General features: G+C 52.2%; 2 protein-coding genes across 5 annotated transcripts; both read left to right on the top strand.

The window, feature by feature from the left end:
• Positions 1–7,520, top strand: IL22RA1 (interleukin 22 receptor subunit alpha 1). The gene is made up of 7 exons (XM_071767590.1): positions 1–270; positions 2,440–2,572; positions 3,261–3,442; positions 3,953–4,137; positions 4,611–4,746; positions 5,487–5,608; positions 5,826–7,520. Exons 1-7 carry the CDS (start codon positions 228–230, stop codon positions 6,579–6,581), a joined length of 1,557 nt encoding a protein of 518 aa, XP_071623691.1. The 5' UTR covers positions 1–227; the 3' UTR covers positions 6,582–7,520.
• A 7,559-nt stretch (positions 7,521–15,079) lies between these two features.
• CNKSR1 (connector enhancer of kinase suppressor of Ras 1) lies at positions 15,080–22,566 on the top strand. Of its 4 annotated transcripts, none has more exons than XM_071767753.1 (21): positions 15,080–15,207; positions 15,795–15,952; positions 16,397–16,587; positions 16,688–16,772; positions 16,993–17,034; positions 17,127–17,393; positions 17,480–17,539; positions 17,907–17,975; positions 18,390–18,509; positions 18,659–18,744; positions 19,171–19,271; positions 19,467–19,639; positions 19,920–19,950; positions 20,067–20,239; positions 20,325–20,398; positions 20,734–20,805; positions 20,898–20,971; positions 21,155–21,219; positions 21,294–21,408; positions 21,786–21,967; positions 22,078–22,566. In XM_071767753.1, the coding sequence occupies exons 1-21, from the start codon at positions 15,156–15,158 to the stop codon at positions 22,276–22,278; spliced, it is 2,391 nt and encodes a 796-aa protein (XP_071623854.1). In that variant the 5' UTR covers positions 15,080–15,155; the 3' UTR covers positions 22,279–22,566. The 4 variants fall into 4 exon arrangements, with proteins under 4 accessions (XP_071623854.1, XP_071623857.1, XP_071623855.1 ...); XM_071767754.1 differs by having other exon boundaries at positions 15,114–15,207; positions 15,870–15,952; XM_071767755.1 differs by having other exon boundaries at positions 15,115–15,207; positions 15,873–15,952.
• Positions 22,567–24,434: the final 1,868 nt, after the last annotated feature.

The raw sequence follows: 24,434 nt of genomic DNA, 5'->3' as shown, positions 1-24,434 counted from the left end.
CAGAAGGGGAGAGGCACTCCTGTTGTCACCCTTCCTTTCTCTCTTACACATGCGCAGGGAGCTGGTGAGCTCAGAGCTGAACACGGGCAGGTAGCAGCTCTGCAGCCTATTGCTGAGCAACAAACCCAACCTGGCCTCACAAACCAGAATTTAGCTCTTGTAAAAGGTGATTCACCCCCAGAGAGGATCAACTGCCTGCTCTCCCAGCCCAGCTGGCAGAGTTATTCATGAAGCAGTATCTGGTCGTGTTGGCTGTATTTTCAGTGGTTGGTAAGTCCTCACTTCTCTTTTCTTATCACTGATGGTTATTGTTTCTGTTTGAGCCTGTAACACGGGAGGTAGTTGAATTATGTTTGCTGAAAAAAGATCTAGAGAATGAGCTGCTGGCTGAGGTGGTTCAACATCTCTGTTCTGTGTTACTCTCTCCCTTTAATAAGTTTGTTGGTGTGATCAGTGCTTTAAGGCTCAGCAGTGAGAATAAAAGAATGCTTCTCTTCAAACCATTTGCCACAAATGTGTTACAGCCCAAATCCTACAGGGAGTAAAGGGTATTTATTGACTTCAGGGGGCTTTGGATCACTCCCCTTGTGTCTTAAGCAGAGGCACAAATGAATGTAAGAATGGCACTGATTTTAGAAGAAGTATGAACAAGTAATATATTCCTAAAAGCCATTTAGTGCTACTCCAGATGCAGCAAACTCACTCCTGGGTGAACCAAGGATAAACCTGCTATTTCCAAATGCCAGCTTTTGAGCAAGCAACCCCCATCTGCTCCTGTGTCCATAATCTTATCCTGTAGGGAAGGTGCCTTCAGAAGCCTCTGACAGAAAGGGACTTTCACACCGTGAAATATCCTGCCTTTTCTCTGCCCACGCTTCACTGTGCTTATGTTACACTGCTTTGCATAACTGTGTTTCAGTGTGGAAAAATGTGGGAAGATGAAGATTGACTACTTTTGATATGATCAAGATATTGGTTACTCAGTTCTGGTGGTGCTCAGACAGGGAAATCCACACCCTTTATCCCAGCTGCTCCCTGTCTGCCTTGTGCTGAGACCTGAGCTGAGGGAAGGCTTGAACCTCAGACGAGGTCAGGATAAAATCTGGCCTAGACTGAAATCCATTTCTGTGTTGCTTCCCTGCCAAAATGCCACACACAACAAGACTGAGACCTGGACTTGTTCCTTTCTGTCTAATTCTCCTCCTCTGCAAGCCAGAGGAAATGGAAGACCCTCAGTTCTCCATGGAGGCAGCTGGAGGGAAAGCTTGGGGCAGGTATGGTTCAGCCCTGGCTCTACCACCAATGCCCAATGTAATCTTGCCACCCCCATTCTGGTCCTCAGTTTTCCCACTTGTAAAATGGGGCTACTTTTACTTGCTTATCACACCATTTTTCCCTGACTCAGTAACTATGAGCTTCCATTTACCAGCCCTATGTTGGGACTGCTCATTTTCAGCACGTGCAGGCTGGAGCCCTGTGGTGGTGCAGCACCCCTTCCACTCTCTGTGACAAGCCCATGCATGTTCAAGGAGCTTATCAATACTGTAAACCAGGAGCTGAGTGATGTATAAATTCTCTCTCTTTGAGGATGTGCCTATAATTTAAATTTACAGAGCTTTTCAAACTCTGAATGTTACTCTGTGAGTCAGAAGGTGTGAATCATCCTCAAGAAAAAAAAATAGCACTGTACGTTCTCATGACAGGGGACAGACAAAAGTCTCTGGGACACTTTTCTGCAATTCTTGCTCAGAGCCAATCTGCTGCGTGGTGATATTCTGTTCTACAGAGGCAGCTCAGCCCAGGGACATCTTTGTCATTTCTGCTTACCAAAACCAGAACCCATCCTCACTGGGGAAGAAGCACAGGGCTGAGAAAGCAGGGAGCAGAGCCCATTGTTTGCCTTCACCCTGGCACACCCAGATCAGAGTCCAGACATCAGGACTTGATGTTTTGTTATGTACAGGCAATCTCCATCCAATAAAACACCCAGCACGAGAGGGTAATGCAAGCCACATCTTTAATCCTGTGCAATTGATCTCTCATTACCTTGCCCTGAGTATGGACAAAGAACAGGTATATTCAGAAACACAAATCTAGCTGAGGAAACGTGTTGGTGTGCTCAGTTTTCCAGCCATTTACCTGCTTTAAAAGAAAACTGATGAGGAACTCAAAGATTCTCTTTGTCACTCTGGAGTTTTTTAGACTTTCCTGGCTGATATTTCTTTGGCATGAGTCAATAAGCTGCAAGGTGTGTACAGTGATGCTTGCATGGTTTGAATTCCTGTTCTCTTCAAGCTTCTGCTTGCAGCCCATCTCCAGCAAACTGAACATGGAGTCTCTATCTCTGTTCAGTAAATGGCTGAGCAGCACTGGTCTGTATCATCTGAGGGATGAGGTGACAGGATATGCATTTTAATACAAGTTTCTTTGCTCCCCTAGGTATTGTGACAACAGAGGTGCCACCATGTGTGAAACGTCCAGCATTTTCTTCTACAAACTTTGAGAACATCCTGACATGGGAAACTGAAGCAGATATTTCCCCTGGCACTGTGTTTGATGTCCAATATAAAGAGTATGTGAAGTTTGCTTCTTTTTGGAGTACTGTTCTTCATAGGGTCACTGTTCTCAGAGAGAGAAGAGCCAAGAAAGAACAGCAGATTTTGCAGTTTCTGTTTCTTGTTTTACTGTTACTGAAACAGATCTGCTTAGACAAAAACTCAATGAAGGACAGGGTTATTTAGGCTGGTAGATGGTGCTTGTTAAGCAAATACTTTTACATCTTGGGTTGCCAGCCTTATTTCTACTCTTTGTGACTTGGTTGTCTCTATTCTGCAGTTTCCTCACCTATAAATACAGGTAGCAGCAATTGTCTTCCTCTGGTTCAGTCCCTAGAGCTAAGAAATGAGACAAGTGTTACCCAGCAGCTTTGTTGCCTTTGGGTAACTCTGCAAACTCTGCAGCAAACTTGAATTCAGTCTCAGAGAACTCCGGAGTCACTGACTCACAGAACACTCCTGTTCATGCCTTGAAATAATCCACACTTTCTCAAGGCCACATCCACCCAGAAACCATCAATGGATTAAGGATTAAGAAGCTTCTCTGTTGTTCCTTTCCCCACCATTTAATTGCAATAAAGAATTTTAAAACTACCAAGAGCTGGCAAAGCAACCTGTTTGGATCATTCTGGAGAAGGGGTGTTTTGCATCTGTTCTATCAGACTAAAAGCTTTTTTTTTTTTTTTTTTTTTTTTTGGTCCTAAGGTATGGAGGAGCATCCTGGCTTAACAAGAGTGAGTGCCAGGGCATCACACAGCCTTTCTGCAACCTCACTCGTGAAACAGAAAACTTCACAGAGCATTACTACGCCAGGGTCAGGGCCTCTGCCCAGAACTACTGCTCCTCCAACTGGGTGTGCTCAGACAGATTTGAAGCCAGGCAAGAGAGTACGTACAGCTGCCAAAATCTGTTCAGTCCTGGTTGCTGGGGGGGTTGTTCCAAGTTTCACTGATGTTTAGGACAGTGTTTTCTCTAATTTCAGTATTGCAAGGCTCAGTGCTTGCTAGGAAGGGGGTGAAGGTCTGTAGGAACTTGTTATTGGGCAAGGAGGGAAATGGGCAAATGGTCAGGGCCTTCCCTGACAGGCATGAAGGAGGATGGCTCTGAAGTAGCATGGAAGCAGTGAGAACATGGTCCTCAAGGAAAGTTTTGGGCAAGGACTTCTAGGGATGAGCAATGGGTAAAGGTGGCTGAACCCCAAGGGAAGACAGCATCTCCACTTGCCTGATTTCTCCTATGCTCAGCAAAATACACCCGAAACACCCTTGTGAATATGAACAGAAGTAACAACTGACAGTGAGTCTGGGGAGGGGTGTGCACAAGTTGTGTGCAAGGTGATCTGATGATGCATCAGCTTGAACCTGAACAGCTGACACTGCCTGTTCTCTCTTTTCCAGCTATTATTGGAGCACCAGAAGTGGAGTATATTCCTTCTGTACGGTCCATAAAGTTTCTTATCCAGCCCCCCTATACTCCACTGAGAGGTGAGGATGACCGCCAGCTAACCGTAGAGGACATTTGTAGCAAATTTGGTGCTGTTGATTATCACTTAACAATTATTAACCAAAGGACACACCAAAAGGTAAAGCACAACCTCAGGCCACTAGCCCACTGACTTTTGTGAATCACATTTCATTTAAGAGGGAGGAGGACCTCAGAGCTTAGACATGATGGATGAGATTGCTGCTGTGCAAGGGAAAGTTTCAGGCTTTGACTCCCAGTGGAGAAGAGGAACTGAAAGCATTCCTGTAAAATTCTGGGGAGGAAACTGGAGTTTCCCAGGGTACTGTATAAGTAGCAAAAAGTAAAAATTGCTGGTGACTAAAAAAGAAAGCTACTTGATTACTTCAAGTCTTAAGAAACTGAAATTTAAACATTAAATGCAGAAACAACAGAAAGCAAATTATGTATTTAGAATTCCATATATACAGGATTAGTGCAGTCCTATAATACCTTATTACTAAACACATTTTTTTAGGCTGAGCTTTGCAACCTGATTTAAAGAATTTATATGCACTTAGCCTTCCTAAAATGCAGAATATTTATTTTAAATAGTGGACAAAGTATGAGCACAACAAAGAATTTGAAGTTTCTGACTTGGACCCAGATACTGAATACAATGGAACAGTGTACATGTATCTCCTCCACAGAAGCAGCAGATACCAAGTATTTTGGGTTAAAACACTCACAGGTAAGGCTGTTAACTCTGCTTATTTTACAAGTCCAGTTGGGATACTGGAAACAAAAAAGAAACAAATTTTCAGCTGGTATAAAATAACATAGCTTTGCTAAAGAACTTCGAATCATAGAATCCTAGAATGGGCTGGGTTGGAAGGGACCTCAGAGCTCGTCAACTCCAACCCTTGCTCCACTCCCCCCGTGGTTCCCAGCCCATGGCACTGAGTGCCACATTCAGGCTCTTTTGAAATATCTCCAGGGATGGAGAATCCACCCCTTCCCTGGGCAGCCCATTCCAATGGCTGAGCACCCTCTCCAGAAAGAAATTCTTTCTAATGTCCAACCTAAACCTCCCCTGGCACAACTTGAGACCCCTTGTGCCCTCTTGTCTTGCTGAGAGTTGCCTGGGAAAAGAGCCCAACCCCCCCCTGGCTCCAACCTCCTTTCAGGGAGTTGGAGAGAGTGATGAGGTCTCCCCTGGGCCTCCTCTTCTCCAGCCTCAACACCCCCAGCTCCCTCAGCCTCTCCTCATAGGATCTGTGCTGGATCCCTTCACAGCCTCCTTGCTCTTCTCTGGACCTGCTCCAGCACCTCAAGCTCCTTCCTGAGCTGAGGGGAAGCAACACTGAAGCTTGAAGCAACACTGGCTTTCCTAATTTAAAAATCTAGTTCTGTGAGACCAGACCTGTAACATCATTTAGCCAATCCCATGTGGTTTTTCTAATCCAACTTGTTCTATTCCTCACTAACCAGACAACACGTGGCTTCTCTACTGGTTTATTTTGTTTGCCTTCTGTGCTGGGCTGGCGTTTGCTGCAGTGAGCTACATCCTCTACAGATACATCAAGCAGGACAGTGCACAGCCTACATCACTGGTGAGTGCTTCTGAGCCATTGCATCAAAGCTCTAAAATGATCAGGACTGTGTGGATGCACCTAAACAGCACTGCTGAGGATGAGTGAGCAGACAAGAACATTGCCTCAGCAAGCATTGCAGTTAAAATCTGGTCATCTCCCTCGGGGAGACAAAATTTGTTACCTTCAAACCCACAGCTTCTTGTTTTAATTCATGCTTCTCTGTCTCCTTCTTCAGGACTTCAGAGGGATTTCATCATTCCAGCCTCTTACACTGACAGTGGAACATATTATAAAGCCCTTTAATTTAACCATACCTTCACTTTTCATCCCTGAAGTGCAATTACCACAGATCAGCCAACATTTGGACAGAGCACTGGAGCCACCACAGCCTTTCCATCCACCAGAAGGTGCCTACCAGGACCAGACAGATGTGCTGACATTCCAGCTTCCCTCCTTGGCAAGCACAGCCCCTGGTTATGCTCCTCAAACAGCTGAGCAAAGCCTCCCTGTTGCCCCCTCCAGCACAACTCTGCCCTTAACCTATGGAGTGTGTGGAGAAAGCATGGACCGTGCTGACAAGAGGAGTCTGCAGCCAAACCAAACCCTAAAGGAAGTTTCTCTGGAGAGTTTTGCTGGTGGAAGTCTCATAACCCAGGTGCTGGGGGAGAGCTGCAGCTGTTATAAAGAACAGAGGCCAAAGTTGGCATTGCAGTACAGCAGGGACACAAGAGCTCTCTCACAGGGGAGCCAAATACAGCAACTGCTGCTGCAGGGTGAGGGGATGGCAAGTCAAGTGTACGTATCCCAGCTCCAAGAGAGTCAAGAAACAGAGATGTTAGCAGGGAAGGAGCTAAACTGCATGGAACAGAAAACTGCTATGTCCCAGGACACTCTCTCAGAGCAGGACAATGGCTCTCTTCTCACTAAGCTTTTTAAATATTTGGACTTAAAAGTAGCAGGGGATCAGGATGAAAACACAGGATTTTGCTAGGATGACTTGATGATAATAAAATCTGGATTATATTTGCTTGCATGAAACAGTAGCCTGCTAAGACTGCTATGCAGATAAATATATCTGGTCTTGGATGTGTGAACACAGCACAGGGTTCCCAGATTGTTTCCACTCCTGTCATGCAGAGTGGTACCTTTTCTGATATTATTACTTCCTGGTACTCTGCAATATTGGATCTCCACACTTAAATAATAGGCCTTTATTTCCTGCATATTCTTCAAATTTATTACGAATTGGACTACTTTAAAAGCTGAGTTGATTCAAGTTCAAATTCCAGATTCAGCGTACTGAAAATTTAGCAAAATTCACAACAAACTACATTTGCTTTTTACCAACAACCAAATTTCCACCCTTCAAAGAAACTCAGGTGTAGGTTTATGCAAACCTAAAGGAGCTGAATGTATGAATGGTACAGTAAGAGCTATACTGGTTCTCCACTCTTGGATGTGTAATTCATGCAGAACAACAGGCTACTTACATGAGCTGCACTTTGCCTTTAAAGCAGTTGCTGAAATGGCAGGAACAGCTCCTGATGCAGCAGTTCTGATAAACTACCTGTCCTCTGTCCTGCTTGTAGAAATTAAAAGCCTTTTTCATCTCTGCAACAGATTCATGCAGTCTTGACCCAGTTCTGACCTATTGCTCAGCTGCTGCTCATTTTTTTCTCTGAAGCAGCCTGGATCACAGCCTCTCTAAAAATCAGAGATAGAGAACTGAAACCATTTAAAAGCAAGACTTGGAGGGGAATGGGGAACTCCTCACTTGAAGAGCACCACCGGGGGAAGGCTGAGCAGAAGTAAAACTCAGCTGTTCTTACCATGAGGGCACTTAGGTGTTTTCTCAGTCCAGGGAAGCTGAGGCTAAAGGTTAAATTGCACTTTCGTGGTATTTTGCAAATAAACCACCTTATGAAGGAAAGGGGTTTGATGAATCAATCCGGCATTAAAGGAATAGTTTTAAAAACTTTACTGGCAAAGGATCAGCTCCTCAGCCCAGCACCAATAATGAACTCAGCAGTATGGCCTTGTCATTTGAGGCCTAAAGGTCAAAATGCCAGATGTGAAGAGGTGTCCCAGGGATGAAAGGGATTAACATGTGCATAGTCTGGGCAGCAACCTGAAAAGATATTTCCATTACACTGCCTTTACTTCACACCATTCGGTACCAAAGGTTTTGTGGAATGTCATTTCAGCTGTTTCATGCACTCTGTGTGCAAAGGACACCATCAAAACCAATACACCCAGGAATGCTGCAGTTCCAGGAGTTGCAGCAGCCCAGCTGTGTTGTTTCCAAGGAGTTTCCAGGCCCCAGGGTTAGTATTGCACCCCACTAACTCCCTCCTGGACAGGCTGCATTTCAAGCCAGTGATGCCAGTTACCTTATTCAGAATTGCCTGTGGGCTGCATATCTTGTGTCAGCAACATTCCCAGTAATGCTGCTTGGGGAATGATCAAATGCCACACTGTCAACATCTTGGCTCGTGTTGTGAAACACAGCATCAGCACAGGGGCAGGATGGGCAGCACAGTGCAGAAGGGAAGGGGTCCTTAGGAGACCATTTGAAGATGCTGCTAAAAAATCCAACGTTCACTATGTCAAAGTCTTTCCAAATCCCTCTGCAGACCCCCTGCCACAGGGTCTGATCATGTCCAACCCTTAATAAATCATCTGGTGGCCCAGGAGAAGATGAGAACTGAGGTGCAGAAAGCCTAGGACCAGATTTTTAGAATGTATGTAGGTGCCTGGAGATGCAAAGTGTCCTACAGCTGGGACGCTGACCTCTTCTTCAGGTACCTTAAATATCTTAAGAGTTACATCCCTCTGACAACAGTCAAAGGCTGCATATGGCAGGAGTGATCTTAAAGGTTTACAACCCATCTATTGTCCCACCCTAACCTTTTCTGTTCTACCCCTAACAGCACCAACTGTAACAAACAGGGAACACAGTCAAGAGACTTGGTAAGCCGTGTCTTCAGGAGGTGCCTGACAACAATATTCTCAGCTTCCTGCCCTGATCGTGTCTAAGTCAATATTTATCTTTTAGGTCTTGACAGCAGGAGATCAATTCTTGCTTCATCAAATTTAACAGGAAGAGCATCTAAAACTATTACTCTTCAAGAAAGCTTGGAAAGAGATGTGGATGCTACTGAGTTTTATCACAGCTGTGCAAAGAAAGTGCTTATCCATCTCCCATCAACATGTGCTGACCTTCCTGCCTTCTGCTCCATTGCTCTTCATTAATCAAACCAATAGCCTTGTTAGCTGCAAAAGCACCACGTCAGACAGCTACAGTGGGATCTAATTACCTCATTCTAATTCAGTGGAAGGACATTTTCAGATAAATAAAACGGTTTCGACACCATTTCAAGGGTCATCCCACGCAAACCATCTGTACCCAACAGACTGTTCTTCATTTATCTTGACTTTTCCAGGTAACAGTTTTGATAACACTAGATAATGAGAGCTAGGAGTGCCACAAAGACTGTGCTTATCCCTGGGCAGATGTCATGGCAATGACAGGTGAGCACTGCATCTCCAGTTGTCACAAGGAGCTTAGCATGGCAGGTGGCAGCTATAACCCTGGAGCAAAGCAGTACCCTCTGTCTTCTCAGTCAAACCTGGGAGCTGACACTTGGCCACTCCCCATGACAGCAGCCCTGCTGCAGCTCTCCAAAGATCCTTGAATAGGGATGAATATATTGCTGCAGACTGAGGCTCACATTCTTAGAATCCTAGAATGGGCTGGGTTAGAAGGGACCTCAGAGCTCATCAAGCCCAACCCTTGATCCACTCCCCCCGTGGTTCCCAGCCCATGGCACTGAGTGCCACATCCAGGCTCTTTTGAAATATCTCCAGGGATGGAGAATCCACCCCTTCCCTGGGCAGCCCATTCCAGTGTCTGATCACCCTCTCCATAAAGAAATTCTTTCTAATGTCCAACCTTCCTCCTTTTTTGCTCTTTATTTGTTTTGGCATTTACAGGTGCCCTGTTTGATTAAATCGCCGATGATTTTTAACAAGTCCTTTGAGGAAAATCTTACTCAAGGACAAATTAAAAGCTCTGAAAGCTGGAGACAGAATGAATCCAAGTTGAGGGTTCTGAACGTATGAGCAACCCTGATAAAGTACACTTTATATCTGAGCTCAGCCTCACATTGCTGTAACAGTATTGCTGTTAGTTGTGCAAAACTGCAGCAGCTGAGCAGTGGCCTTACACTTGCTGGTTGAGATGATTTAAAATGTCCATGTCTATCTTCTTTCTTCTCACTCTCAGACATGAGAGCTGTAAGACATGATTATAAGATACTTCTGTAAGAAAAAGGTGATAAAAGTGGTCAACATCCAGATGAGGCAAGTGGAAGTTAATGACAAAGCTGAATTTACCTTGTAGTTCTAGAGCTGATCCTGCTAGAGTTCATCTTTGTTTTATCTTGATGGTGAAACAAACAAAGGTTCTTAGAAATGGACCCTACTGATATGTAGGAACTCACATGGAACCCTACCCACGGCACCACCAACAATCAGGCTACGAGTTTGCATTTTACCAAAAACATCAAATATACCACCCCTGTGCTGCCACTCTTCCACATTCGCTCATATGGGCTCCCAAAACTCCAAAATACCAGAACTGGCAAAACAATGCAAAATTTTTGCTGAAAATTTTGAAAATTTTCTACTGAAAATTTTTGCTGGCCCTAACATGGAACCCTACCCACAGCACCACCAACAATCAGAGTACAGGCTTCCATTTTACCAAAAACCTCGAATATACCAACCCCTGGCAGACACTATCTCACTCTTGCTCAGTAGGGCTCCCAAAGCTGCGAATGAATGGGACTGGCAAAAAAATACAAAGAGTGACCACTGAAAACTTTGGCTGGCCCTAACCCTCACATGGAACCCTACCCACAGCACCACAAACAATCAGGCTACGGGTTTGAATTTTAACCAGGATCTCAAATATATCACTGCTCGGTGGCCACTGTTCCACTGTTGCTCAAATGGGCTCCCAAAACTCTGTAGAAATGGGACAGGCAAAACAATGCAAAGAGTGACCACTGAAAAATTTGCTGGCCCTAACCCTCACATGGAACCCTACCCACAGCACCATCAGCTATCGGGCTACTGGTTCGCATTTAACCCAGAACCACAAATATACCACCCCTTGGGGGCCGCTCTTGCACTCTTGGTAATAGGGCTCCCAAACCTCCAAATGAATGGGACTCTCAAAAAGATAAATAGAGTGGCCACCAAAAACATTCGCTGGCCCTAACCCTCACATGGAACCCGACCCACAGCACCACCAACAATCGGGCTATGAGTTTCCATTTTACCCAGAACCTCAAATATACCACCCCTCGGCGGCCACTCCAACAGTATTGCTCAAGACGACTCCAAAAACTCCGAATGAATGGGACTGGTAAAACAATGCAAAGAGTGAGCACTGAAAATTTTTGCTGGCCCTAACCCTCACGTGGAACCCTACCCACAGCACCACCAACAATTGGGCTACAGGTTTGCATCTAACCAAAATCCTTGAATATACCAACCCCTCGGCGACCACTCTCCCACTGTTGCTGAAAAGGTATTAAAAAAGTACAAAAGACTGGGACTGGCAAAACAATGTGTTAAAAATGACCGAGCCTCAATATTCTGTTAATGGTTTAATTTAATTAATAAAATTGAAATTGCAATGAGCAAAACAGCGCTGGGTGCATAGGGAGTCTCTGCTCCACTCACACGCACACATCTAAAACTCTAGGATTATCTTTTACTGATTACAATTCTATGAATATTCCAAAGGAGGTGGGTTTACATACATATTCAAAGGGATTTCATCACATCATTATAATATTCATGATAGGCGGAGTCTGGGTGGAGTCTAGGCAGAGTCCTCTCTTGGGGAGATATCGGGGGTCATCAGGGGGACTTTGGATGAAGTAAGAAGTCTTCCTCAAACTTGAACTCTTTATCTTTCTTGGTTTTGCTGACTTCATTATTTTGTTACAGAGCAAAATTAAACCCTAGCCATAATTTCCTTATCTGCTGGTTGTGGCATTTTTATGTTGTCTTTTTGCAGGTGTTCACATTCTTTTGGTGCCTAGTTAGCCTTGGCTGTGCCTTCTCTCTAAACAGTTTTCCTGGCCTTTTTGGGCTTCATTTTGGCGACCCAGATGGGCCTGGACTCCGTCGTGCCGTGATCCGGGGGGGCCCGGGGATGCTTTTTTGGGGTTCCGAATTCTGTCAGATAAGCCTCCCCTACTCCCTTGGCTCTGCACGCCGATGGACACCAGACCTTCCTCATACTGAAAAGGTATTTATATTTGCTTGGGTTTTGAGGCCTCCAGGGAAAGGGGGGTTCGAGTGTCCCAGGATTTATAGGGACGCAGGGGACGCCCCCAGACGGGCAGGGTCGAGTCCAGGCCAGGTCTGAGTCCCTTTTCAGAGTTAAGCGGTTCGAGTCCGGTCGGCCCTGATTCTCAAGCAGAAGGACTCGGGTCCCTTCTGGGGTTTGAGTCCCCAGAATTGTATGGTGTTGGCAATAGGATTCTGTTAATGCTGCAATCGTTGATTCGGGGATCCCTCACTTACCTGTTGCTTGTGCTATTCTGTTGCTCCGCTTTTAAGAGAATTAAGTGTTTCGCGTCCCTATCGAAGAAAAGTTTTACAGCTTGATCTTCGGGGGCTGCCGCGACATTCGCGGTCTGTAGTGACATCTTGTGACCCTAAGCGGTAGAGCAACGTGTAAAATTTTCCCTGTGCAAAGTTCTGACTGGAAGTACGTCTGTGTGAATGAAAGTGAGTGACTGGGACGCAATATAATTGCGGAGCGAGTGCGGGGTCCTGGTTTGCGTTTCCGTGTCACCCGCGAGGGGCCGGCCAGAGACGGACGAAGCGATTGGTGTGGATTGTTGGAACGAGTAAGCTAAGTGTTGAAATCTGAATAGAATTTGGTGACTTAGAAAGAGCCCCCTTCAGTTGTAACAGCTCAAGTGGGTATAATGGTGGTTGAATAAAGTAAGGAAATTAAGACCAAAACCCCCTTGGGATGCATTTTAAAGCATTGGAAAGAACTCGGTGGAATTCCGGGGGGAAATACAAGGGAAAAGACACTTGTGAAATATTGTCAAGATTGGTGGTCTCTGCATAGATGATGGAGAAAAATGGCCACCAGGGGAAGTTTAAACTATAATAGCATCCTACAGCTTCTGCTGTTTCTCCATAGACTGGAAAAGTGGGATGAAGCAATGTATGCAGACGTTCTTTACCTTAAGGGATAAGCTGGAATGGCAAAAGATTGTGGAATAAATGTATCACCTCATGATCCCTTTGTTTTAGCACTAGAACAGGATCAGAAAAACAGCAATTTAAAGGAACCCTGTTGTGATGCTTGTAGCATAGGAAAACAATGGCTTGAGCTGAAAGGAAAAGACAAGGAAACAGAAAGTGCCAATAGCCTCCAAGAGCATCAGCCTTTTGCATCAGGATATGGAGTATCCTGCTGCCAATATCCCAACAGAAAGGCAGCAGTAGCTCCCTAGAATCGGGAGATGAAAGAGGAACTTGGGGAGGCTGCTGTTTGGTAAAATAATGAAGTCAGGGAAAACAAGAAAGATAAGGAGTTCAAGTCCAAGGAAGACTTCTTACTTCATCCAAAGACGCCCTGATGACCCCCGATATCTCCCCGAGAGAGAACTCTGCCCGGACTCTGCCTGTCATGAATATTATAATTATATATTGCAATCTTATAAATATGTATGTAACCTCCCTTTTAACTGTATAAATAGCCTAACCCTTTCCCCTGACTGGCGGAACTCTTTGTCCAGCGTGAGCTGGGAGTTCCCTGGGTCAAAAAATAAATACTTTTGTTGTATAAAGGCTCAGAACTCTGTCTCTAAACAGTTTTGCTGGCCTTTTTGGGCTTCCCTGGCAAAACAGTGCAAAGAGTGACCACTGAAAACTTCTGCTTGCCCAAACCCTCACATGGAACCCGACCCACAGCACCACCACCAATCAGGCTATGGGTTTTCATTTTACCCACAACCTCAAATATACCACCCCTCGGCGGCCACTCTCCCACTGTTGCTGAATACGACTCCAGAAATTCCGAACGAATGGGACTGGCAAAAATATGCAAAGAGTGACCACTGAAAACTTTTCCTGGCCCTAACCCTCGCACGTAACCCTCCCCACAGAACCACCAAAAATTAGGCTATGGGTTTGCATTTTACCAAAAGCCTCAAATATACCACCCCTCAGCGGCCACTCTCCCATTGTTGCAGAGTAGGGCTCCAGAAACTCTGAACGAAAGGGACTGGCAAAAATATGCAAAGAGTGACCACTGAAAACTTTTCCTGGCCCTAACCCTCACATGGAAGCCTACCCACAGCACCACCAACAATCAGGCTACGGGTTTGCGTTTTACCAAAACCCTCGAATATACCACCCCTCGGCGGCTACTCCCCCACTGCTGCTCAATATGGCTCCAACACTCCAAACGAACAAGACTGGAGAAAAAATGAAAGGAGGGACCACTAAAAATTCTTGCTAGCCCTTACCCGCACATAGTGCCGTACCAACAGCACCACCAACAGTCGAGCTACGGGTTTGCATTTTATCAAAAACCACGAATATACCACCCCTCAGCGGCCACTCTCCACTGTTGCTCAATAGGGCTCCAAAGAACCGAACGAACAGGATTGGCAAAAAAATGCAGTGACCACTGAAAACTTTTGCTGGCCCTCACCCTCATATGGAACCACATCCACAGAACCACCAAGAATCGGGCTACAGGTTTGCATTTTACCAAAAAGCTTGAATATACCACCCCTTGGCTGTCAGCTCCCTTCAGCGCCTCCTGCTTCCCCAAACCGGAAACACCGGGGCCGGGTGGACTGGGAGGGGTGGATCGGGAACAGTTCCATCCCAGGGCATTTTTAGGGAAGATGGTAGGGCTGGGGTGCAGCCCCCCTGCAGGAGGCTGTTTGGGCTTTCTCCTTGCCTCAGTTTCTCCGCCATTATTTGAGGGGTTGGGAATTATGGCTTTCGGGGATGGGGGGGTTATAACAACACAGACACCCCCTCAAATCACTGAGCCCTGAAAAGTGGTCTGGGAAGGGGCTCCCCCTTCCCAAGCTTTCCTTGGGGGTGCTCTATGGCCAAATATTGTGTTCACAGGGTTCCCAGGGGAGTGGGAGTCGGGGGTAGAGAGGGGCACCCACTAATGTCATGAATTCTTTTGGGGCTCAGGCCTCACTGCACGCAGTGTTTGGGGACGGGGCGGTTGGGGAAGCTGAGGTTGGGGAGGGGAAACTGAGGCTGGGGGGGGGGAGAGGGAGTGCCTTTGCTTCGGGAGCCGGGGGGCGGGTTCAGAAGCCGTGTGTCACCGTCCGGCCCGTGACTCACTGGGGTGTACCGCGGTGCCTCGCCCCACACGGGGTCATACTGGGCTGCACTGGGCCGTACTGGGCGGGGAGTGGCACGCGGGTGCGCCAATGGCACCGCCCGTCCCTGGCCCAGGTGAGCGGCTGCTCCCGGTTCCGGTCCGGCCGCCATGGAGCCCGTGGGTGCCTGGAGCCCCGCTCAGGCGGCTGCCTGGCTCCGAGGTGAGACAACCCCCCCCCGCCCCACAACTGTGGGGTGACCCCTGGGCTGGGGGTCTGGGGTGGGTTGTCACCGCTCTGGGGACACTTGGGGTTGGTGCAGTGGGTGGCAGCCCCTTCCCCTTCTCCCTGTTGGGGGGTGGGTCCCTGGTGGTGGGGCGGGGGTCCGGGGTGGGTTGTCACCAGGCTGGGGACGTGTGGAGTGGGGGTGACAGCCCTTTCCTTTTCTGGGGGTCGGTCCCTGGATCCCGCTGATGGTGGGGTGTGGTCTGGGTGTGTTGTCATTGCTTTGGGGACATGTGGGTGGCTTGGTGTCGCTGGACGGGGGGGGGGGGGGGGGAGCTTGTCAGCCGTTTCTTCTTGTCCCTATTTGGGGGAGGGGGGAGGAGGGGGGGGGGCTGGCTGCTGGATGTGGCTGTGGAGCAGGGGGTGGGGGTAGCTGGGCACCAGCCAGGCATCCAAGCATCAACCCCCCCCTCTCGGGGTCACCAGGCTAGGGGACAGCAGGGACACAGGTGTAAGGGGACAGCAGGGACACAGGTGTAGGGGGGGTTCTGGTCCTCCCGGTGTGCAGCTGGCTCTGTGGGCAGGGCTGGATGCGGCGTTGCAGGGGTACCCCTTCGAGGCCTGGGGGCTGGGGGGTCCCGACCTGCTGGGGCTGTCAGCAGGGGGGCTGGAGGCGCTGGGTGTGTGGCCCCTGGGCCACCAGGAGCTGCTGCTGGAGGCTGTGGAGCAGCTCCGTGCCCTGGTGAGTGCTGGCACCCATGGGTGCTGCCGGGGTCCCCTGGGGAGAGGGGATCTTGAGGCACCTTGGGATGGAGGGAGGTGGGGGGGGTTGAGGGGGACTGTGGGATGGAGAGGGGATTTGGGGGCATCCCCACCCAGGGGCTGGATATAGGGGGGGATTTGGGGAGACCCTGGACAAGGTGGAAATGGGGATGCAGGGGCACCCTGTGATGGATAAAGGAGAAGATGTAGGGGATCCTGGGATGGAGGAGGGGACATGGAGACCCCCTGGACTGTGTAGAGAGGGGAATCCAGGGGCACCCTGAGCTCAGAGGGAGGATACATAGGGAAACCCAGGGCTGGGTGGAGGTGGGATTCCGGGGCACCTTGGATTGGGTGACAAAGGAGATGTTGGGGGCACCCCGAAGACCCCCAGTGCCCTCCTGTCCTCTGATATCCCCCCCAGGATGCGGGGTTGGCCAGCACCAGCCTGCGGACCCTGACCGAGAGGCTGCGGGAGCTGGCGCTGGGCACCCACAGCCTGGTGCTGGGGGTGCCACCCTCGGGGGATGACCCTCTGCCACCCCCCCTGACCCTCCTGGCTCATGTCGTCGACCTGGTGGGGGCTGCCAAGGAGCTCTTCTTCTGGCTCAACAGGTCTGGGGGGGGATAGTGGTAGTGAAATGAGGGCACCCATGGGTGCTGTGTGCCCCCTGTTCCAGGGGCTGAGCTCTCTGTTCTTCCTCCCCTTCCCCAGGTACCTTTTCTCCACCCTCAATGACTTTTCGGCCAGCCGGGACATCGTCCTGCTCTGCACCCAGCTGGCAGAGACCCTGCAGGAGGTGGGGGTCCGGGTGGGGGTTGTGCTGCCCTGAGGCCACAGTGATGGGCAGGGTGCCAGGGTGGGGGGGCATGCGGGCTGCCTGCTGGATGGAGAGGGGGAGCTGGGGTGAGAGAGGATGCGGTACAGGGGGGGTTCCTCACGGATCCCCTCCAAGCTGGGATGGGGGGATGGGGCTGAGCCATCCCATGCTGCTCAGCCCCAAATCATTGTCCCTCCAGGACTGTCCCACGGCCGAGAGGGACAGACGGATCCTGCGGATTGTAAGTGCTGGGTGAGGAGGGGGCAGTGGCCACGGGGGGCTCAGTGCTGCCAGGACACCCCCCCCTCCATCACCTCCCTCTGTCACCTACAGTGCCAGCACATCGCGGGCATCTGTGAGAGCATCCTGGGCTGCAGCCCCCCCATGCTGCTGGACCGCAGGGCTGTGCTGGAGCATGTGGGGCTGGAGCTGCCCCCCTGCCCACAGGACAGCTCCCCAACATCCCCCAACATCCCGACGCTGCCCCACAGCCTGTGGGAGAGCCCCCAGACACTCCACAACACCCCAACGATGCCCACCAGCCAGTGGGGGAGTTCCATGATGTCCCCTGCCACCCCATCGCTCCCCACCACCCCACTGGTGAGTTCCTCCCACTGCCCTGGGATCCCCCTGGCACTCCCTGTACCCCAATCACACCTTCTTCCTGTCCCATCCTCCCTGGCAAGGGCCTCAAGATCACCTCCACCAGCTCCTGCCTGCATTTTGTGTCTGCGACCCCTTCAGAGGTGAGGGAGGGGCTGTCAATCCCCAGCAGCACCCTGTCCCCCAGTCATCCCCTTTCAGTGCCAGCTCTGGGGGATACACCCATCCCACCATTGGATGCAACATAATCCTTAATCCACCCCCACTGACCCAGACCTGAGGGTGGCTGCCCACAGCTGAGCCCCTGCAACTCATCTCATGAGTGGGCACAGCCTGGGCTGGGGGGTGGAAAGCCCCCCCTCTGCACCCCAACCCCCCCCCAAGGTCAGTGCTGTGCAAGGTCAGGCTGCTGGTGAACGTTAACCCCAGGGGCAGAGCTGCTGGGAGGGGGGGGAATAACCAGGGTGGGTGGGGGGCTGAGCCCCCCACTCTCCCCTACCTCTGCCCCAGGCCCTGGCTGCCCACGGGGGCCGCATCCTGCCCGGGGATGAGATCGTGCAGGTCAATGAGCAGGTCGTGGTGAGTCTTGGGGGGGGGGGGACAGTGGCTTTGGCAATCAAGTCCTGGCCAGGGACCTGGGGGATGGAGGGAATTTGGGTGGGGGGCATGGGAGCTGTGGCCAGGGGGAGGATTTGGGGGGCATGGGAGCTGTGATCTGCAGGATGCAGGAGCTGGGAAAGGTCTGGGGGATGCAGGAGCCACCGCTGGGGTGGGTTGGGGGATGTGGGAGCTGAAGCAGGACAGGAGCTGGGGAATGCTGGAGCTGGGGGGGTGGGGGTGTTTGGGGGATGTAGGAGCTGTGGCCAGGGAAAATGGGGGGGATGTCGGAGCAGCAGCTGGGGAGGGTTTGGAGGTGTGGGGCTGGGAGTTGGGGGGCTGTAGGGCAGTGTGGGGCCGGGGCCAGGTCCTCTGCTCACCAGGGGGTGTGAGCAGGTGGGTTGGACACGAGTTAACCTGGCAAAGAAACTGCTGGAGAAGAGGAGCAGAGTGGCGCTGGTGCTGAAAAAAATCCCCCTCGACCTGCCTGGCTCACTCCCCTCTCCCAGGCAGGAGGTGAGTGATCCCAGTGCTCCCAGTACAGCCCCAATGCCACACTGGGCTGTGCTGGGCACTGGGAAAGGATACTAGGAGCTGCTTGGTGGTCTCTAAAGTTCTGGGGAACCGTGGTGGGATGTGGGCTGGTCCTCATCCTCCATCCACAGCTCCCAGCAGGATTTTTGGATGCTGTGGATCCTCCTAACACCAGGAGCAGCGAGTGCCCGGGCAGTCCCATGTCCCTCACTTCCAGGTGAGTCCCATCCCCTCCCTTCCCTAGGTTTTTCTGGGAGGCAGGAAAGGTGCCAGCAGCGTGGCGAGGAGCCCGTGTGGCTGCCGAGACTCTTAAGGAATGAAAAAAAAAAAAAAAAAAAAAAAAAAAAAAGTAGTTGTGTTTGTAATTCATTCACTTAGTAACGTTTTAATGGGTTTGAAACTATATTTAGATTTGACCCTTCTCCTCTCCCGGAATGGGAAGGCGTGCAAGGAGCTGGGGGCAGGAACTGCCAGGCTGGGGGGAGAGCTCCGGTGCCGCCCCGCTCCTCCTCGGGCAGGGAGAACCGGGGGTGCCCCAAGTGGGTGTGGGGTTGGAGGGAACCCAAGGGTGGGATTCCCGTAGCGGTTGAGGTGGATTCTGGGCTCAGGGATCTGTTTTGTTTTGGCTTTTTTTCTCCTCCAGCGCTGAAGCTGAGTTGGACTCGGGAGCAGACTCGGCGCCGGACGCTGTCACCGACGGAGAGGACAGGGAGGACAAGCGGGACTTGAGGCTGCCTGGCTGTGGTAGGAGAGGAGCAGAGGGGGTGTCCGTGGATAGAGGGGGTGTCCGTGGATAGAGGGGGTGTCCGTGGATGGGGGGGTGCCCAGGGATGGAGGCGGATGTCCATGGATAGGTGCGGGGGGTTGGAGGAAGTATCCAGGGATGGAAGGGTTTCTCCCCCCAGGGCAAGAAGCTGCAGCCTTGCTCTCTGTTTGCAGGAGCTGCAGAGGGGGTGTGGGAGGGTGGGACCCCACTGGGGACCCCACCGGGCACCCCAGGCACCCCATCAGGCACCCATTCTTCTGTTGGACCCTGCACCACAGAGCTCAGCCCCACGGCAGCCCCCACAGCAGGGGCTGGTGGTGCAGAGCCCATCGGGCTCCCTAGGGAGGTGAGAGCTTGGGGGAGGGGGGAGAGGAGCACTGAGCCTCGGGGGGGGGGAGCCCCCGGGGGGAGCCATAAGTGGGGGACGTGTAGGACTTCGTGTCAAAACACCCCTCCCCTGGGGAGAGGTCCCTGCTGAGCTCGCTGCTGCAGGGTGTACCAGTTGGGGGTCCCCAGGGGGCTGTGGGTGCTGAGGGGTCCCCAGGGGTCTATGGGTACTGCTGGGGGGGGCTTAGCTCACACCTCCTCACCCCCCACCACCTCTTTATCCCTATCTCCCCATCCAGAGCAGCCCCCAGGTGGGACGCAGACCAAAAGGTGAGCAGGACCCCCCCAGGCTGGGGCAAAGAGGGCTGGGCTGGGGGTCCCAGGCTCTGTCCCCCTTCCTCCCTTCCCTGCTCTTGATCCACCCCCCCCTGAACTGTGGCTGGCAGGAGTGGCGACCAGGCTGAGCCGCCGGCGGGTCTCGTGCCGGGACCTGGGCCGGGTGGACTGTGATGGGTGGCTCCTGAAGAAGAAGGACCACGTGGGCTTCATGGCCCAGAAGTGGAAGCGGTGCTGGTTTGTGCTGAAGGGCCACACACTCTACTGGTACCACCACCCCAGTGTGAGTGGGGGGGACACTGGGGGTCCTGGATCCCCACCCAGGGCAGATGGGAAGGGTGGTGGATGTGGCTGTGTCTCCCTTGCAGGATGAGAAGGCTGCTGGGCTCATCAACGTGGCCACCTACGACCTGGAGAGCACGAGGGAGCAGAAGAAGAAATAGTGAGTAGGGTTCTGTCTCACTGTGGACCTCTTGGTTGGTGGTGGAGGCAAGGAGGTTGTCCCGAGAGGGTGTGTCCTGCTGGGTACCACATCCCTGTGATGGTGATGGGGTCCCCATGGGGCTGGTGGGGTCCCCATGGGGGTGGTGGGGTCCCTACAGTGCTGGCAGGAGTAGGTGTGGTGCAATGCAGGAGGCCACGCTCTGGACAAGACAAGCAATCCTGGTGTCATCTGGGTCAGGGCTGGGTTGGGAGGGGGGGCTGTGGCACTGAGGAGGGTGGGCAGGGGGCTCTGGGCTGGGCAGCCCCAGCAGCAAAGTTTTTTTCCCATTCCAGTGTGTTCCAGCTCTCCCATCAGAGGTACAAGCCCTTCATCTTCGCTGCAGAGACACTTTCTGATTTGAGCATGTGAGTAACCCCCTGCTCTGGTGACAGTCCCTGCGGGTCCCACCACACCGTGGTGGACCCTCTGTCCATCTGTCCATCCTTTCTGTCCCCAGGTGGGTCAGTCACTTGATAACAGCCAAAACAAAGTACTCGCTGGCCAACCAGTCGGTCCCAGACAGGGAGGAAGGTAACGGGGCCCTTCCCAAGGTGGGAGACAGGGTCTGTTCCCCTGCAGGAGATGGGGGATCCAGTTGGGGTGACCGTGTCTGGAGCTCTGGGATCACTGGGAGCTTTGTCTGGAATTTGGGGGGGGAGGGGATCCCCAAGAGGAGGGCTGGGGTGATGCTTGTTCTCTCCTGGCTGTCTCCAGACTGCTACAGCGAGACAGAAGCTGAAGACCCTGATGATGAATCCCCCAGGCATGGATGTGATTCGGTGAGTGGCCCCAGGGGACAATCCCAGGAAGGGGATTGAGGATCCTGCTCTCACCTCTCACCTCTTCCCCCCAGCCAAAGAGGAGGCTGCAAAACCCTCTGGAGAGAACCCAGCTCTTCCTGGCTGGCAGTGAGCCCAGCAGCACAGCCAGTAGCCCCCAGGGCAGCCCACGGCCCTGCTCCCCTATAGGTAGGTGACATCTGTCACCCTGTCACCTTGCATGCACCCTTTCATGAAATTTAGGGACTGGGTTGCACTGAGGGTGAACCATCCAGCACCTCGGGATGTTGGACATTAGAAAGAATTTCTTTCTGGAGAGGGTGCTCAGCCATTGGAATGGGCTGCCCAGGGAAGGGGTGGATTCTCCATCCCTGGAGCTATTTCAAAAGAGCCTGGATGTGGCACTCAGTGCCATGGGCTGGGAACCACGGGGGGAGTGGAGCAAGGGTTGGACTTGATGAGCTCTGAGGTCCCTTCCAACCCAGCCCATTCTAGGATTCTAGTATTCTATGATATTCTTTGGGGCAGGGGGGTTCAGGGCTGTCCTCCTCCCTTTCCTCACCCAGACCCCTCCGCGGAGGACCTGGAGTCGCTGATGCAGTGCCTGAAGCAGGGGGGGTTGTCCCTCACGGGGCAGCAGCGGTTCCTGACGCAGGAGCAGTGCCGCAAATCCTTCATCCGCCGCAACAAAAACCCCCACATCAATGAGAAGGTGCACACGGTGCGAGCCCTGCAGAGCACGCTCAAGGTGGGGACCCTGCAAGTCCCGCCACCTCCTACCCCCTCCTTTTGCCCCCAAACCCCCCGGTGCCCGTGAGCAGTCCCCCCAAAACCACCCCCTCCCTTCCTTCGGGGCAGGCGAAGCTGGTGGAGCTGCAAGCCCTGGAGCAGCTGCTGAGCGACGCTGCCCTCACCTCCCAGAAGTTCAGGCGGTGGAAGGAGGAGCACCAGGAGCTGTACCAGGAGCTGCGGGAGTGGTGGGCACGGCAGGAGGGACAGGACCCTGCTGGGGGGCTCGGGGATGAGCGCAGCCCCCCTGGAGATGCAGCAGAACCCTGACACCCCCCCCCCACTCCGGGGCTGCTCCAGCACGAATCACAACTGATAGAGCTAAGGAGGGGGTTGAGGACGTTTTGTGAGGGCTCAGCCCCACGTCGTGGACGAGGAGATTTGGCTTCTGCTCCACCCCCCGCTGTCCGGGCAGGACGTTCCAGTGACAGCCTGGCTTTTTTCCAAGGACATTTTGCCTCAGCTGCGCGGTGGCAGCGGGGCCCTTCTGCAGGAACTTGTCCCCACCACGCACACCGGGGCCTCTCCTGCTTGTAAATAAAATTTGTCTCGACAAGAGCTGACGGTGCCGGGGGTTGATGGCGCTGAAAGGTGGCCCTGTGCCACCCTCCTCAAGGGGTTGTGGGTCCCTCTGTGCCCTCTGCTCCTCTCCCCAGGGGCTGCTCCAGCTGGGAGGTGATGGCACCCAGGGGACAGAAAGCCGGGAAGGTGCCCCAGGGAGGGCTGGGGGGTGGCAGAGGTTTCGTGGAGCTCACAGGGGAAGAGTGTGGGGTGAGGGGGAGATGGGGTCAGGCTGGAGGTGGCAGAGGGGTCCCAGTCCCCCTGAGAGCTGTGGCTGGGGATGCTCTTTATTCAGCTGCAGAGGCTACAACCTGCTTGAGGATGACAGGAGAGACCAGTAACACCCCAGCAAGCACGGACACCAGGTGGCTTAAGTCAAACGTTTACGATGAGGAGGTAAAAGTCGGGAAATGACCCAAATCGGGCACTCAGGGATGGTCCCGCCTGGGGGTGCCGGGGCGGTGAGGGTGTGGGGTGCGGGCGGGGGACGGTGGGGATGGCCTCGCCCGGAAGTCCCGATCGAGGGGGCTTAAAGAAGTGGAACGGTTCGGTTCGGTTCGGTTCGGTTCGGTTCGGACCGGAATGGATCCGCAATGGATCCGGACCGGCCGGGCCCGCCCGCTGCTCCTCCCCTCAACTCCCCGCACTCCACCGGCGCCCTACGGGTGGTGGCTGCGGACAATCTTCCTCTCTCGGCCAAGAACCGCGGGGCGGGGCTTCAGCGTCGGAGTGAGCCAATGAGAGAGGAGAAGGGGCGGGTCCGACGCTTCCGATAGGCTGATGGGTGATGGCTCCGCCCCTTTCCCCGCTCCCCGCCCTCCCGCGGCTCTAACGGTCGCGGCGCGCGGGGCGGTGGCGGCGCAGGTGAGGGGGTCTCGGCTGTGCCTTCCCCTTGTGCTCCCCGCGGCGGAGCCATCTCTCCTCTTCCTTCTCCTCCCCTGTCCCGGGTCCCCGCGCCTCAGAGTCCGCCCTCATCCCCTCAGGAGCCGTCTGCGCCTTCCAGGCGGTTGGGTCCCGCCTGCGCGCTGCCCCTTTCCTCTCATCCCTTCCCTCTTCTCCCCATCCCTTTTAGGGGGCTGAAGGACTTCCCCCCACTCTCCTCACCATCCTCCCTCCAGGTACCCGCCAAGCTCTGCCCCTCCACCGAGAAAATCCCTGCTCTTCCTCACCCACCCCTCTCTATCCTTTTATTTTTTTTTTTTATTTTATTTTTTTTTTTACCCAGCAGTTTGTTTTATTTTCTGTGTGGCCCTTCCCCAGCCCCTCTGCAGGGTCTGTCCTGACCTCCCTGAACAGAGGAGTTGGGTTGGGTTGGTTTGATTTGGTTTGGTTTGATTTGATTTGATTTGATTTGATTTGATTTGATTTGGTTTGGTTTGGTTTGGTTTGGTTTGTAGGGGGGTGTGGGTGCTCTTTGAGGTCTGTGGGTGCTTGTGAGAGGGTGGTGCTGAAGGAGCTGGTAATGCTTTTGGTTGCTCTGGTTTTATTTCAGGTAAATTCGAGTAAGACTTAAATTTTACTTTTACAACTTCCTGACCTGTGCTGGAGATGGAGGCTTAAACTCGGGGGGTTTCTGGAGCATACCTGAATTGAACATGATAAGCACTGTGTTCATCTAGAAGTGGTTTATTTCTTCCCTAAATGAAATGCTGCTTCTGCTTCACTGTTCTGTTTTATTCCTGATCTCTAGCCTGTGTTGTAAAATCTGCTAATGTGTGTTTTCTAAGAATTTGGGGTTTCTGGGACCTCTTTGGATCAGTTGAGCAAAAATCCATTTGACTGGTAGAGTGGAGAGAGGCCTTGAATTTCCCCAGCAATGCCTGAGAGCTGTAAATGGTACTCACACCATCAGAGGCAGGGAATGC

Source organism: Heliangelus exortis, chromosome 24 (genome assembly GCF_036169615.1).
Source record: "Heliangelus exortis chromosome 24, bHelExo1.hap1, whole genome shotgun sequence".
NCBI classification, from domain to species: Eukaryota; Metazoa; Chordata; class Aves; order Apodiformes; family Trochilidae; genus Heliangelus; species Heliangelus exortis.
The sequence above is the reverse complement of the archived record's forward strand: the minus strand, read 5'-3'. Positions and strand labels throughout refer to the sequence as shown.